The sequence below is a fragment of the Raphanus sativus genome, unplaced genomic scaffold, assembly GCF_000801105.2.
Source record: "Raphanus sativus cultivar WK10039 unplaced genomic scaffold, ASM80110v3 Scaffold0088, whole genome shotgun sequence".
Classification (NCBI taxonomy): Eukaryota; Viridiplantae; Streptophyta; class Magnoliopsida; order Brassicales; family Brassicaceae; genus Raphanus; species Raphanus sativus.
In genome coordinates this window covers 1-14004 of record NW_026615410.1, presented here as the reverse complement: position 1 = coordinate 14004, position 14004 = coordinate 1, and the positions used below count along the sequence as shown (strand labels likewise).

Below are 14004 nucleotides of genomic sequence, written 5' to 3'. Positions count from 1 at the left end.
GTAATAATCGGACACGAGCGACCAAACTGTGGTCGGAGACTTTTCTCATCAAACCACGTGGCCATGTGTGTCGGAAACAAACACAAGACCAGTTTACCGGTTTGATTAAAAAACCGTCATTTAACTTTAACCGTCTAAAACCGACGATGAACCGGAATACTGATAAAACTTTTTGGGTTGTTGGTTTAGGTAGGTGCTCGGTCTGGGTTGCACAATATTGTCTTTTTTTTTTGAGCAAAGGTTGCACAATATTGTCTAGCACATTGAAAATCCAATGTTGTGGTGTTCTTTTCTTGACAGAATACATATAACATACAAGTGTTTTTCAGACCAGAATTCAACTAGTGAGTTAGTGAGTTTCAAGTCTATTTAATACTCTTTTAAATGCATTATTGACTCTTTGTATATGAATAATATTTTAAGTAACTCATTTTTATGTTTTTCTAAGTGATTCTTTGTTTCCCTCCCTTTTGGAAACACCTTGTTTGGGGATGCAGAATATAATTGCTAAGTTAATGCATATTCTTGCTTTTTCCTTCTGCAACCTCACAGGACATACTAAGTCTACATCCATGGAGAAGAAGGTTCAAGCAAAGTATAAATGGTTGATTCTAAAGTACAGTTTTATTTTTCTGTTTCTTTCATATATATAAATAGGAAGTTAATAGATTGATGCTTATCTGCATATGCATTAGTTTTCTTTCTTGTTTCTGCATAACTTCCCATGGCTAGTTTGGGTGATCATGATGGTATTATCACTTCTTTTTCACTCTAATAATTTTTACATTATACCTATCTGATTACATACAATTTACAAAGACTGACAATGGTGTATGTATATATGCACATATGAGCCTCATAATTAATTTTCCATAATATGTTCTCTCACCTTTTGTTGTTGTCCTGTTTTGTTATCAAGAGTGTAATTGTTTTCATTTTCCTTTTTATTTAGTATAAATGTAACTTTTATGAAAAATCACTGCAGAGATCATAAAGTCTGTTTCTGATGCCCCACCAACGCATTACATGGTCAAGATAGAGTCTTTCTCACTCCTTACAAAGCATGCTATAGAAAGATATGAAACTGAGAGCTTTGAAGCTGGAGGCTACAAATGGTGAGGAGGAGGCATCATTATCACACAACTTTATTTCTTCTTCTTTGTTTAATTATCTGACAAACCTTATCTTGTTAAAATGATTAATCATCATTATCATGTGGTTTTGCTTGCAGGAAGCTGGTTCTGTATCCAAATGGAAACAAGAGCAAGAATACAAAAGATCATGTTTCTGTCTACTTGGCTCTGGCTGACTCTAGCTCCTTGGGTCCAGGGTGGGAGGTCTCGGCTGTTTTCCGTCTCTATTTGCTAGATCAAAACAAAGATAGTTACTTGATTCTACAAGGTAGACTTGTTGTAGCTTCTCTACACTTATTAATCAATGAATCTCTCTCTTTCTCTCATATGCATTTCATGTTGCAGGGAAGGAAAGACGGTTCCATACGATCAAACGTGAACGGGGATTCGATGAGTTCATCCCTACGGCTACTTTCTTTAATGCGTTGAACGGTTACCTTATGGAAGACACATGCATGTTTGGAGCTGATGTGTTTGTTTCCAAGGAGAGAAGAAGTGGGAGAGGAGAATGCTTATCAATGATTAAAGATGCTACTAGCTCAAAACACATATGGAAGATTGAAAATTTCTCTAAGTTAGACAAAGAAAGCTATGACTCCAACGCTTTCTTCGCTGGAGATAGAAAATGGTAACAAACATAATTTTTTTGTAACAATCACAAAACCGTTACTGTGAGCTGATGCAAAATGGTTTTAACTAATTTTCTAAAAAATTCGGTATACACGCTGAGTGAGTCTAGAAATAATGGTTTAGCCCGCACATGATATCCCCGACTAAGCACTAATCTCCTATAAAACGTATAATCACCACCTATAGATTTCTTGAACATTGGTTTAAACGCAGGAAAATACGTTTCTATCCATTGGGAACAAAGCACGGAACAGGAACCCATCTTTCTATCTATCTGATCCTGGCAGATCCTGAAACTGTTTCAGACGGTACAAAGATATTCACAGAGTTTACAGTAAGAATATATGATCAGCTTCAAGGCAGACACATTGCAGGGAAAGGTAACTAACTCGCAGACAAAAAAACTCAGTTCTTGATATGTGAACCTATTCACTTCTTGTTCTGTAACTTGTGTCTTGTTTTACAGTTACTAAATGGTTCAGTCGATCAAGCTTGGAGAATGGATGGGTTAAATACGTATCAATGGTTTACTTCAATCAGCCAAGTAGTGGTTTGTTGCTTAAAGATGTTTGTCTCGTTGAAGCTGATGTCTGCGTCCATGGAATCACTAGTGCACTCTGATCACTTAATAGCCAAAACATTTGACATTTGATAATGTAAAACAATATTGAATATAACCTTTTTATATAATTCTCTTCTGAAAAGAAACAAGAAATACAAAATATGATTTTTTTTTTTAACTTTGGCACCACAACAATAACATAATGATAAAATAATTAATAATTAATCTTAGAGCTGAAACATGGACAAAACATGAAGAACTGGTTTTTTCAAGCTTGGACCTTGTTAGACTTGAGTGGCTTCACAACCTCCCAGGTGAAGTCAGCATCGTCCCTTCCGAAATGACCATAAGCAGCAGTCTTCAAGAACCTACCATTACCACCTCTCTTCAAATCCAAGTTGATAGAGATCATCCCAGGCCTGAAGTCAAAACTCTCCTTCACAATCTCAAGAATCTCCTTGTCTGGTATCTTCCCAGTTCCGTAGCTGTCAACAAACACTGACAACGGCTCAGGGACACCAATGGCGTACGAGACCTGCACAATGCAACGCCTCGCTAGCCCACTGGCCACAATACTCTTAGCCGCTTGCCTCACGATGTAGGCACCACTCCTGTCGACCTTGGTTGGGTCCTTCCCGGAGAAAGCACCACCTCCGTGTGCACCCCAACCACCGTAAGTGTCGATGATGATCTTACGCCCGGTGAGTCCAGCGTCACCGTGAGGTCCTCCGATGACGAAACGACCAGATGGGTTGAGATGGAAGATGGTCTTCTCGTCAAGGTACTTCTCTGGGATGACTGGCTTGATCACGTGCTCCTTGAGATCAGCTGCGATCTCATCGTTGGTCACAGTCTCATCATGCTGAGTTGAGATCAAAACAGTGTGGACGCGGACAGGGACCATAGCTCCGTTCTCGTTGAAGTACTCAACGGTGACTTGCGTCTTACCGTCAGGTCTCAACCACGCGCATGTCCCGTTCTTGCGAACTTCAGTGAGTTTAGCTCCAAGCTTGGTCGCGAGGACGTGGCTAAGAGGCATGAGCTCAGGAGTCTCGTCGGTGGCGTAACCGAACATGTGACCTTGGTCACCAGCTCCGATCTCTTCAGGTTTCTTCGTGAGGTGGCCATGAACACCTTGAGCGATGTCGGGACTCTGCTGCTCGATGTTGACGAGGACCTTGCAGTTGTCAGCGTCTAGTCCGACGTCGTCGGAGATGAATCCGATCTCACGGCAAGTTTTGCGGACGATCTTCTCGTAGTCGACGTTAGCCTTGGTGGTGATTTCGCCGAAGACCATGACCATGTTGGTCTTGGTACATGTCTCGCAAGCGACTTTGCTTTCAGGGTCTTGCTCGAGACAAGCGTCGAGGATTGCGTCGGAGATCTGGTCGCAGAGCTTGTCGGGGTGTCCCTCGTTGACAGACTCGGAGGTGAACAAAAAAGATTCCATCTTTCAATCTGATCCAAGAAAAACAGAGTATTAAAGAAAAAAACAGAGTACTAAAGAAGAAAAAACAGAGTATTGAAGAGAAAAAAACAGAGTATTGATAAACAATAACGTGATCAATAACAAGATCTAAAGTTGAGAAACGTAAGAAAGTAGCAAGATTTGCATACCTGAAGGTGATAGTGATGGATACTGCTAGAGAAATGTGGTGGTGGAAGTACGAAGGTGGAAGAAGAGCAGAGAAGGTTTATATACACGAGTAGTGAGGTGGTGTGAGATCGTAATTTCGTCTAGATTCATCCCCACTTTCATTTGGACTCTGTTCAGACTTCAGTGAAAATGAGATCTAATCTGACGGTTCAGATTAGATCTGTAAAAGAAAGGGAACCTCAACCGTTGGATTTTGCTTAACTGGACCACCGCGTGCAAGTACAACTAAGACAGCATCTAAAGAAGAAGAAGATCGGTAATGATGCAAAATCGTATTTTTAATTGTAAGATATTTTTGAAGCATATTGTCACGGACTGATTTCTTCACAGCAATCAGGACGTGCGGCCTTAGCAGCTTTCACCCTTGTGATTTGCTAAGTCAGCCTTTCGGACAAATCGATCAGCACTTAGAGAGAGAGTATGGACGTTTTAGAGAGAAGCCAGAGCTTTATGAAGGTTTTTCTTATTGAAACTGAATGATTTACAAATGAGGATCTCACCCCCTATTTATACAAAATCACCTCCTCAACGGACGGTGGAGATTAAACCGATCTAACGGCTATGATCCTTTCCCTCTAATGAAGTAACTTCACACTGAAGTACTTCATACCTAAGTTACTTCCCCCTTGGGTTTTCTACAACCTTCCACACACTTCTTATACTATTTTATACTTAGATATTTTACAAGGTACTTCACCCTTAAGTAAACCTAAGTAGAAGTGGGCTTGAATCACTTTCGGCCCGGCCCGATGTGTGCTGTCTTCATGGACGTTTTTGGGCTTCCAAAATGGGCCGTGACATCCTCCCCCACCTATGCCGGTGACGCCCTCGTCGCCGTGTATGCCTGCAGTGCCTCCCGGAATTGCCATAAGTCCTCTTCCGGTTCCCATGTTGCTTCTGCCTCCGGTAGTCCCTTCCATTTGATCAGAAATGAGTCTGTCTTGGAACTCCTCGCTTCCTGACCTCTTTGGACGCCAGTATCTCCTCAATATCCTTATCATAAGACTTGGTCATAACTGGTGGAGCTCGAGTCGAAACGCCTCTGTCCCGATCAGCTTCGTCCGCATGGTAAGGCTTCAGCATGCTCACGTGAAAAACCGGATGGATTTTCAATGTATCCGGCAGGTTCAGTCGGTAGGACACCTTTCCCACCTTCCCAACTACCTCGAACGGCCCTTCGTACCTCCTGATCAAGCCTTTGTGTAGGCTTCGGAATGCCTTGAACTGTTGTGGCAGCAGCTTAACAAGTACAAGGTTGCCCAATGAGTACTCCGAAGGCCGTCTCTTCTCATCTGCCCATTTCTTCATCCGCTTACGGGACTTTTCCAAACATACTCGAGCTTGATCAGCATGTTCCTCCCATTGCTTGACCATGATAACCGCTCCTGGACTTCTCCCCTCAGTCCCTGGCGCAGCCAAAGTATGTGGAGTCAAAGGTTGTTGTCCCGTTGCAAGCTCGAACGGACTGCGTCCTGTCGCCTCGCTGCGTTGAAGGTTGTAAGAGAACTGGGCTATGTCCAGCAACTTTGCCCAGTCTCTCTGGTTGGCGCTGACAAAGTGTCGGAGATAACATTCCAACAAGGCATTCACCCGCTCGGTCTGCCCATCAGATTGTGGGTGAAAGCTCGTTGAAAAGTTAAGTTCTGTTCCAAGCATCTTGAACAGCTCCGTCCACAAACGCCCAGTGAACCGGGGATCCCGATCACTCACAATGTTCCGCAGAAGTCCCCATAGCTTCACCACGTTCTTGAAGAACGCCCTCGCTGCCTCCTCCGCGGTACAGTCCCGGTCGCACGCCACGAACGTCCCATACTTAGAGAAACGATCCACTATCACCATGATGGATCCGAATCCTTCAGACTTAGGCAGTGCGCTGATAAAGTCTAAGGAAACCGAATCCCAAGGTCTCTCTGGGATAGGAAGTGGCTGTAACAATCCCGCGGACTGCTTGTTCTCCGACTTGTCTTGTTGGCATACTAGACAAGTCTTCACATATAACTCCACGGTATCCTTCATCCGTGGCCAGTAGTATCCAGCTTCAACAAGTGCCATTGTTCTCTTCTGTCCCGGATGGCCCGCCCATCGGGTATCATGGCACTCCCGAATGATATCTCGTCGAAGACTCTCCCACTTCGGGACATAGAGTCGACGACCTTTGGTGTAAAGTAGCCCGTCCTCTACCCAAAATCGATGCACTTTCCCCTCGTTGGATAGCTTCACCAGCTCCTTGGTAACTGAATCACGTTCCAGCCCCTCCCTGATACGAGCCATGATAGTCCCCTCGACTTGGCTCATCGCTGCCAGCTCCGCTTTCCGACTTAGTGCATCCGCCACCACGTTTATCTTGCCCGGCTTATACTCCAAAGTATAATCGAACTCAGCCAGGAAGTCTTGCCATCTTGCCTGCTTAGGAGACAACTTCTTTTGGGTCTGAAAGTAACTCGTCGCCACGTTGTCCGTCTTGACCGAGAAATGGGACCCAAGAAGGTAGTGCCTCCAAACTCGCAAGCAGTGGACTATGGCGGTCATTTCCTTCTCTTGAACCGTGTACCGCCGTTCAGTATCATTGAGCTTGCGACTCTCGAAGGCAATAGGATGTCCATTCTGCATCAGCACTCCTCCGATGGCAAAGTCGGAGGCATCCGTGTGTAACTCGAAAGGAAGACTGAAATCGGGTAAGGCAAGGACGGGTTCTTGACTCACCGCATTTTTCAGTTCCTTGAAGGCTTCTTGGCAACGTTGGGACCAGTCCCATGTCTTCCCTTTCTTGAGAAGGTCCGTCAGTGGTGCCGCCTTCCTTGAATATCCCTCGATGAACCGACGATAGTAGTTGACCAGACCAAGGAAAGATCGCAACTCCGTCACCTTGGTCGGGGCCTCCCACTCCGTAATCGCCTTAACCTTCGGCTCATCCATCTTCAGCTTCCCACGGCCGATGACATGACCAAGGAACTGAACTTCTTCAGTGGCAAACGTGCACTTCTCCCTCTTCACGAACAGCTCGTTCTCTCGGAGAACCCGAAAAACTGTCCGTAGGTGCTCTACATGCTCCTCCATCGAGTTGCTGTAGATAACGATGTCATCCAAGTATGCCACCACGAACTGATCCAAGTAGGGCTGTAGGATCTGGTTCATAAGAGTGCAAAACGTGGCTGGGGCGTTTGTAAGGCCGAATGGCATCACCAACCACTCGAACGACCCATACCGAGTTATGCACGCAGTTTTCGGCTCATCCCCTTCCGCTATCCGGACTTGATAGTATCCCTTCTGCAAGTCCATCTTCGTATAGACCTTTGCCCCTCCAAGTCTATCGAATAGATCCGCGATCAATGGAATAGGATAGCGGTTCTTGATCGTCACCTTATTAAGTGCCCGGTAGTCCACGCACATTCTCAATGAACCATCGTGCTTCTTCTGGAACAGAACCGGTGCGCCGTAAGGTGCTTTTGACGGTCTCAGCTTCCCCGTCGATAACAACTCATCGAGCTGTTTCCTCAACTCCTCCAGCTCGGTTGGAGCCATCCTGTAAGGCGCCATAGATGGTGGTTTGGCTCCTTGCTCCAACTCGATCTGATGGTCCACCTCCCTCCTTGGTGGTAACTTCTCGGGCAGCTTAGCCGGCATCACGTCCTTATTCTCTTCAAGGACTGCCTCGATGGCTTGTGGGATAGGCTCAACGTTCTTGGACTCTTCCTCCATCTTCATCATAGCCAAAAACGTGGGCTCTCCCTTCTTCACCCCCTTGGTGAGTTACATCGCCGACAATTGCTTCATCCCGTCAGTTTTCTCTTCTAAGGCTGGAATCATGCATGGTGATCCCTTCTCGAGAACACACACCGAGCTCAACGCTGGCATGGGTATGACTTGGACTTGTCTCATGAAGTCCATTCCCAATACCACCTCAAAATCATCCATGGGTATAACTGAGAAGTTCACCGGACCACTCCAGCTTCCCAGCTTCATCTCGACCCCTCGAGCAATCCCATTGACGGGTTGAGCCTTGGCGTTCACCACCTTCATCCAACCATCCTTCTTGGACCACTTGACACCAAGTCTCACAGCTTCGTCTATCGCCATGAAGTTGTGAGTGGCGCCCGTGTCCACCATTACTCGGGTCTGTTTACCGTTGATCCGAGCCTCAACGTACATGAGCCCCTTGCTCGTTGACTTTACCACCGGGTTAGCCTTCAGGGCGTTCAACAACTGCAACGATCCCATCTTTCCCGGTTCCTCTTCTGGAGTCTCGGTCTCCCGACTCTCCATGATAGCCGATAAGGACCCCATCTTTGGACAGTCCTTCATCGCATGTGGCCCTTTGCACACAAAGCATCCTCCCTTAGGAACAAAGGACTTCTTTCTCGCTTCAAAATCCTCCCGACGAGCACCCCTCTCGTTATTCCTCGAACTGGATGGTCGAGCCGTATCCCGCCTTGCTCCCCCACCTTTGGCTCCGCCCTGCTCCTTCTTCTTAAAGGACTCGGACGAACCAGAAGTGCGGAAGTCAGTCAAAGACTCAGCCACCGCAATCGCTTCATCGACGGTAGTAACACTCCTACGCTGCAACTCTTGTTTGGCCCAAGATTGCAGTCCGTCGGTGAAGTAGAACACGAGATCCTCCGCAGTCATGCTCGGAATCTGAAGCATGAGAGTAGTGAACTCCTTCACATAGTCCCGAATCGAGCCGCGTTGTCGAAGTTCCCTCAACTTCTTACGGGCTTCATACACGACATTCTCTGGGTAGAATTGTCGCTTAAGTTCCCTCTTGAAATCATTCCAAGTATCGATATGGCACGTGCCTTGCTCGATCTCGGAATGTTTCCTTCGCCACCACAGCATAGCCGTGTCCGAGAGATATGATGTCGCAGCCTTCACCTTCGCATTCTCATTCACCACATTGAGATTGTCGAAGTATATCTCCATCTGCCAAAGGAAATTCTCGACCTCCTTAGCATCCCTCGCACCGTTGAACCGGTATGGCTTCGGAAACTCAACCTTGCCAACACTGGTTCCTCCAACGGCTTCAACATTCGCACTAGCCCTCTTGACCAGCGTGATGTCTTCCTCCATGGCAGTAAAGCGTGTTTTCATCCCCTCGATGTCATCACGCAATGCCTGCATGGTTCCTGTCACCAGCTCCTCGAGTCGAATGAACCGTGTGTCCAAATCGGCAGCATCTCGCTTCACCTCCTCGAACCCACCGAACACGACACCTTCCAGCTCAGTGACAGTATGCTCGACCCTCTCGAGCTTCTCACCAAGTTCGCCCACAGCTGCACCCAAGGCCTCACGAGAAACACTCTTCTCCCGCTGGGTGCCAGCACGTGTGGACGTAGTCTCCCTTCCGCGCTCCTCCACGCCGGACTGAGAGCTAGCTTCTTTTTGCTTATCTCCCTTAGCCATCTTCTTCACTCGGACAGAGTCTCCCCTTGTCTGGATCGTAACTCAGCTCTGATACCAACTGTCACGGACTGATTTCTTCACAGCAATCAGGACGTGCGGCCTTAGCAGCTTTCACCCTTGTGATTTGCTAAGTCAGCCTTTCGGACAAATCGATCAGCACTTAGAGAGAGAGTATGGACGTTTTAGAGAGAAGCCAGAGCTTTATGAAGGTTTTTTCTTATTGAAACTGAATGATTTACAAATGAGGATCTCACCCCCTATTTATACAAAATCACCTCCTCAACGGACGGTGGAGATTAAACCGATCTAACGGCTATGATCCTTTCCCTCTAATGAAGTAACTTCACACTGAAGTACTTCATACCTAAGTTACTTCCCCTTGGGTTTTCTACAACCTTCCACACACTTCTTATACTATTTTATACTTAGATATTTTACAAGGTACTTCACCCTTAAGTAACCTAAGTAGAAGTGGGCTTGAATCACTTTCGGCCCGGCCCGATGTGTGCTGTCTTCATGGACGTTTTTGGGCTTCCAAAATGGCCGTGACAATATGTAAACATGTATTAATGATTTGATATTGTGAATCGTGAAGAAGTTAATAGAGATTAGAGAAAGAGGTTTGTGTCGGTGAGTGAGAATGGGACTGTAATTAATAACCGGGAACCGGTTTGGGAGGGAAATAGAGATGCATACAGGCTGTCTCTTTAAACTTTTTAGTGATGTGTCCCACTGGGCCACAGGCAAAAAGACAACATAGAATTCTTCATTTTTCCTCTCTCTTTGTTAGTGTTCGGCTAGGGTGTCAAATTAGACCACTTGGTCCATGGTCTGATTTTTCTGAATCTTGTCTTGTCCGTTCTGAAAAGGCAAAAATGAACAGTTACGCCAATAATTTTGTTTCTTTGGGTCAGGGAAGATCGCAAACTGCTTTTTTTTCAGATCAGCTCAAACGTATTTGGATCGATTCTTTAGCTTTCTCTTTTTTTTTTTCTGAGATTTCTTAATTTGAGCTTGGAAGTAGATGCTTACTCACAAATAAAGTAGTGTTTAACGAGTGATCATCCAATGTAAACAGTGATCATCCAATGGCTAACGTCTGTTCATTTCAATCTATCTTATTAAAACAGAAACATTTTGTTGGACCTAACAATTATTTTGTAAGTTTTTAAATTAAATACACATTTATACTTTATAGTTAAACATACATTAAATCACTAATGTTCCTTTCTTTATACTACTATTCATGTTCCCAAACAATATACTTATTTCTTTATACTACTATCAACGTTTCCAAACAATATACTTATTTCTTTATACTACTATCAATGTTTCCAAACAATATTCTTTTTATACTACTATCAATGTTTCCAAATAATACAATAATTAATCTTAATTATTTTATATCTATCATTTTCTCTCTTAAATTTTTGTTTAGAAACGTCATAATTTCATAAATTTCAAATGAGTGAACTTTTAAAATTTTCGGATTATAAGATTACAAATTATGAAACTATTACAATTTAAATCCAATTAGATATATATCGGTCATTTCCCATCAGTTCAATCGGTTAGTTTCGGGTTTTAGTGTTTTTTTAATATGAATATTTTTGAAACAATAAATTGAATTGTCAGATCTCCGGATTAACCGGTATAATCACAATCGGGTGAATTTAAAAATACTGATTTAAATGCAAAAAAATCTTAAATACACACTCTTTAAAAATTACCAAAATATTTGTTAAATTATTAGTAAAATTTTTCATCGTAAAATATTCCGCGTTTCAAAAACGCGGGTCAAAATCTAGTTCTTTGTTAGATGTGTAGTATGAAATAATAAAATAACATGCTCCATAAGTAATCAAATTAAATATATAGTTAGATACTATAACATATTTAATTTATCTTGCCAATTTATTTTGAGTTATTGAACTCCAAATATGGATACAATGGGCCAAAAATAAGGCCCTGAATCAGTGAAATAATTAAGCCTGTTTAGCTGACAGTGGGCTTACTCATAGAAAAATAAAATTGAAATAAAGAATTGAATGGGTCTATTTTGTAAACATTTTACTTTATGGCCTCTGGCCCTAGCCCATATGGGTAACTAGTAAACAAACACAGCTCAACTAAACCGGAATGTTGTTGATGTATTTTTGGTTCTGTTGTGCCCTTTTTAATTTGTTTGCTTTTCTGTTGTTAAAACTACCTTTTCAATTTCAAGTTTTGTTTAGTGTGGTTTAAGTGGTAAAAAGTTCCAAATGAAGAAGACAAGTCCATATTCAGTAAACAAATTTACATTTTGCAGTAATATTCTAAAATTAATGGAACAATCATTCAAATAAATACAAGCCGCATGCATAAGATTTTGATCTTCACACCATATTATAAAATACTAGTATTAAGTACCAAAAAAGGTCCCAAAAAGAAACAGAAATTAAAGATGGTGGAAATTGAGGAAGGTGAGACAGACGCAAAAGCTTCCAAGTGGTTGTTGACTTGTAGACCGACGACCAATACAATAAACACAAAGAACACGTTCATCTTTGATGGTCAAGAGAGACTCGTTATACATCTTGACCTATATTGCTTGCAACCTTATCGTATTCCATATTCAATCATATATAGTAGTTGTGTAGTACTATTCATAATCTTCAAATTTTATATATTAAGCCGTACCAGTCGAAAACTACCTACTGTACAAAAAAGTCACACATAAGATTTATGAGATTCTATTATATGATATGATCCACTATATTAAACAGCATAGAGAAACAGATTGAACTTCTCTGTGTTTATTTCAAAATTTTATTGATCAGTTATGCAATTATGTGAAATGTTTATTTATCCGCCAAATAAAATTATTGTTGAATAATAGTTAAGCCACCAACAATTAAATTATAATCAAATGGCTAATTAATTAATAGATTAAGACTATTGACCTCTAAACACGAAAAAGTAAAACAATCAGCAGTTGCGAAGACTGCTACGTTCAAGTAGCTAACTTGCGCGTCTGCTCCCACCCTATATAATTTATCATTTACTGTAAATTTCCGCCGAGAAGAAAAGTCTGCCTCTCTTCTTAAGACGTAAGCATCACAATCCCTACGAACAAGAATAGAATATCCTCAAGCTTCTGCTTCTTCGTCTTCCATCATCTGAAGATTGAACTCTTCTCTAATCTTCTGTGGTTTTATCTTGAAAGAGGTAAATGCTTTCTTTCCTTTGAGCAACTCGCATGAACTTTCCCTTTTTGAGTCTTTCCTTTTTATGTTCGTACATGAAGACCCTTTTTTTCTTGAAAAGAGTACATCAAGACTTTGATCGGATGTTCGTACATAAGTTTCGGTTTGATGTCGGTTAAGATGATGTCTGAAAGTCGGGTTACGGTCGTTGACTGTGTGTTATTCTTGGTCAATGGCACCCACGCTGTTCGTGTACGGATCTTGATCGAGTTCATGCGGTTAATGATTATTAGCACAGTAAAGTACATATATTATTTAAATTCATATATAAGGTTAATTACTTTTTTTTTTTGAACAAATATAAGGATAATTACATGTATATGAATATTTAACCTTTTTGGTTAAATTATGATGAAACTTTGAAAATTTTGTTTCCGCGTTTGATAGTTCTGTACTTTTTCTTTTTAGTTCTGTACTTATGTCTCCGTTTCTGCTTAAACCTTTTTTTTTTGTTGTGTTTGTGACACTATGTCTGAACATTTCTATAATTGGAAACAAAACTTGCTTACTTGATTTTTTCTTCTTGTTTCTGGAACACCATGACTGACTGTTTGTTAACGTTTTTGCAATTACACAGTTGTGCAAGTTCGGGTAAGAGAAAAAAAAAAAAGTTCGTGTAAGAGAGAAGCGTAATGAGCTGCTTGTTGTTTTTGTGGCGATTGATGATTTCCAGAGAGTTAACGAAAACAGGACAAAAAGACAGCGCATAACATAGCAGGTAGTTTTTTAGTTTATAACCCTTGTTGTATTTCAACTGCTTCATCCTTTTTTGGCAGCTTTAGTTAACGAACTTTTTTTCAAACTGTTGCTAAGGTTACGATGGTTCACCATCAAAGGGTTGAACCATTCAAGAAACCCACCAGTCATTCAGATGCAACCTGTAGCTGTACCAGCCAATCCCAGCGGATGAGTTAAAGGACATAACCGATAACTATGGGCCAAAGTCATTGATTGGTGAGGGTTCATTTGGAAGAGTGTTTTACGGTATTTCTCAAAAACGGCAAGGCAGCTGCCATTAAGAAACTTGATTCCAGTAAGCAACCGGATAACGAATTTCTCTCCCAGGTAGATGTTGGGACTTCATCTTCATAGATACTGACCTTAATTAAAGAACTGTTTTCTATTTACTGATAATAAAGATCTTTAACAGGTTTCAATGGTTTCGAGATTGCGAAACGACAATGTTGTTGCTCTTCTGGGATATTGCGTTGATGGACCACTCCGTGTTCTTGCTTATGAATATGCTCCTAATGGATCTCTTCATGATATCCTTCATGGTAAAGTCACTAATGTAAAAAAAACATTGATTCAGTAAAACATTGACATGTAGTCCAACTTGTTGACTTTTGTTGGTGCAGGTAAAAAAGGTGTGAAAGG

General features: G+C 42.2%; 2 protein-coding genes and 1 long non-coding RNA gene across 3 annotated transcripts; 2 read left to right on the top strand and 1 right to left on the bottom strand.

The window, feature by feature from the left end:
- The first annotated feature begins 684 nt into the window (after positions 1-684).
- LOC108860227 (uncharacterized) lies at positions 685-2512 on the top strand. Its single transcript, XM_018634128.2, has 6 exons — positions 685-749; positions 986-1115; positions 1232-1401; positions 1479-1761; positions 1977-2143; positions 2230-2512. The coding sequence occupies exons 1-6, from the start codon at positions 725-727 to the stop codon at positions 2382-2384; spliced, it is 930 nt and encodes a 309-aa protein (XP_018489630.1). The 5' UTR covers positions 685-724; the 3' UTR covers positions 2385-2512.
- Positions 2431-4094, bottom strand: LOC130501059 (S-adenosylmethionine synthase 2). The gene is made up of 2 exons (XM_056995950.1): positions 3943-4094; positions 2431-3783 (listed from the first exon to the last, which is right to left on the bottom strand). Exon 2 carries the CDS (start codon positions 3773-3775, stop codon positions 2594-2596), a length of 1182 nt encoding a protein of 393 aa, XP_056851930.1. The 5' UTR covers positions 3776-3783; positions 3943-4094; the 3' UTR covers positions 2431-2593.
- Positions 4095-13536: 9442 nt separating this feature from the next.
- LOC130501058 (uncharacterized) lies at positions 13537-14004 on the top strand. Its single transcript, XR_008939475.1, has 3 exons — positions 13537-13692; positions 13778-13904; positions 13986-14004. It is a non-coding gene; the product is annotated as an uncharacterized LOC130501058 (long non-coding RNA).

Excerpts from the sequence above, each read along its gene's own strand:
- LOC108860227 (XM_018634128.2), top strand. The coding sequence starts at position 725 with ATGGCTAGTTTGGGTGATCATGATG. Across the intron at positions 1,116-1,231 it reads GAAGCTGGAGGCTACAAATG|GAAGCTGGTTCTGTATCCAA; the intron begins GTGAGGAGGAGG and ends TTTTGCTTGCAG. Across the intron at positions 2,144-2,229 it reads CAGACACATTGCAGGGAAAG|TTACTAAATGGTTCAGTCGA; the intron begins GTAACTAACTCG and ends CTTGTTTTACAG.
- LOC130501059 (XM_056995950.1), bottom strand. The coding sequence starts at position 3,775 with ATGGAATCTTTTTTGTTCACCTCCGAGTCTGTCAACGAGGGACACCCC.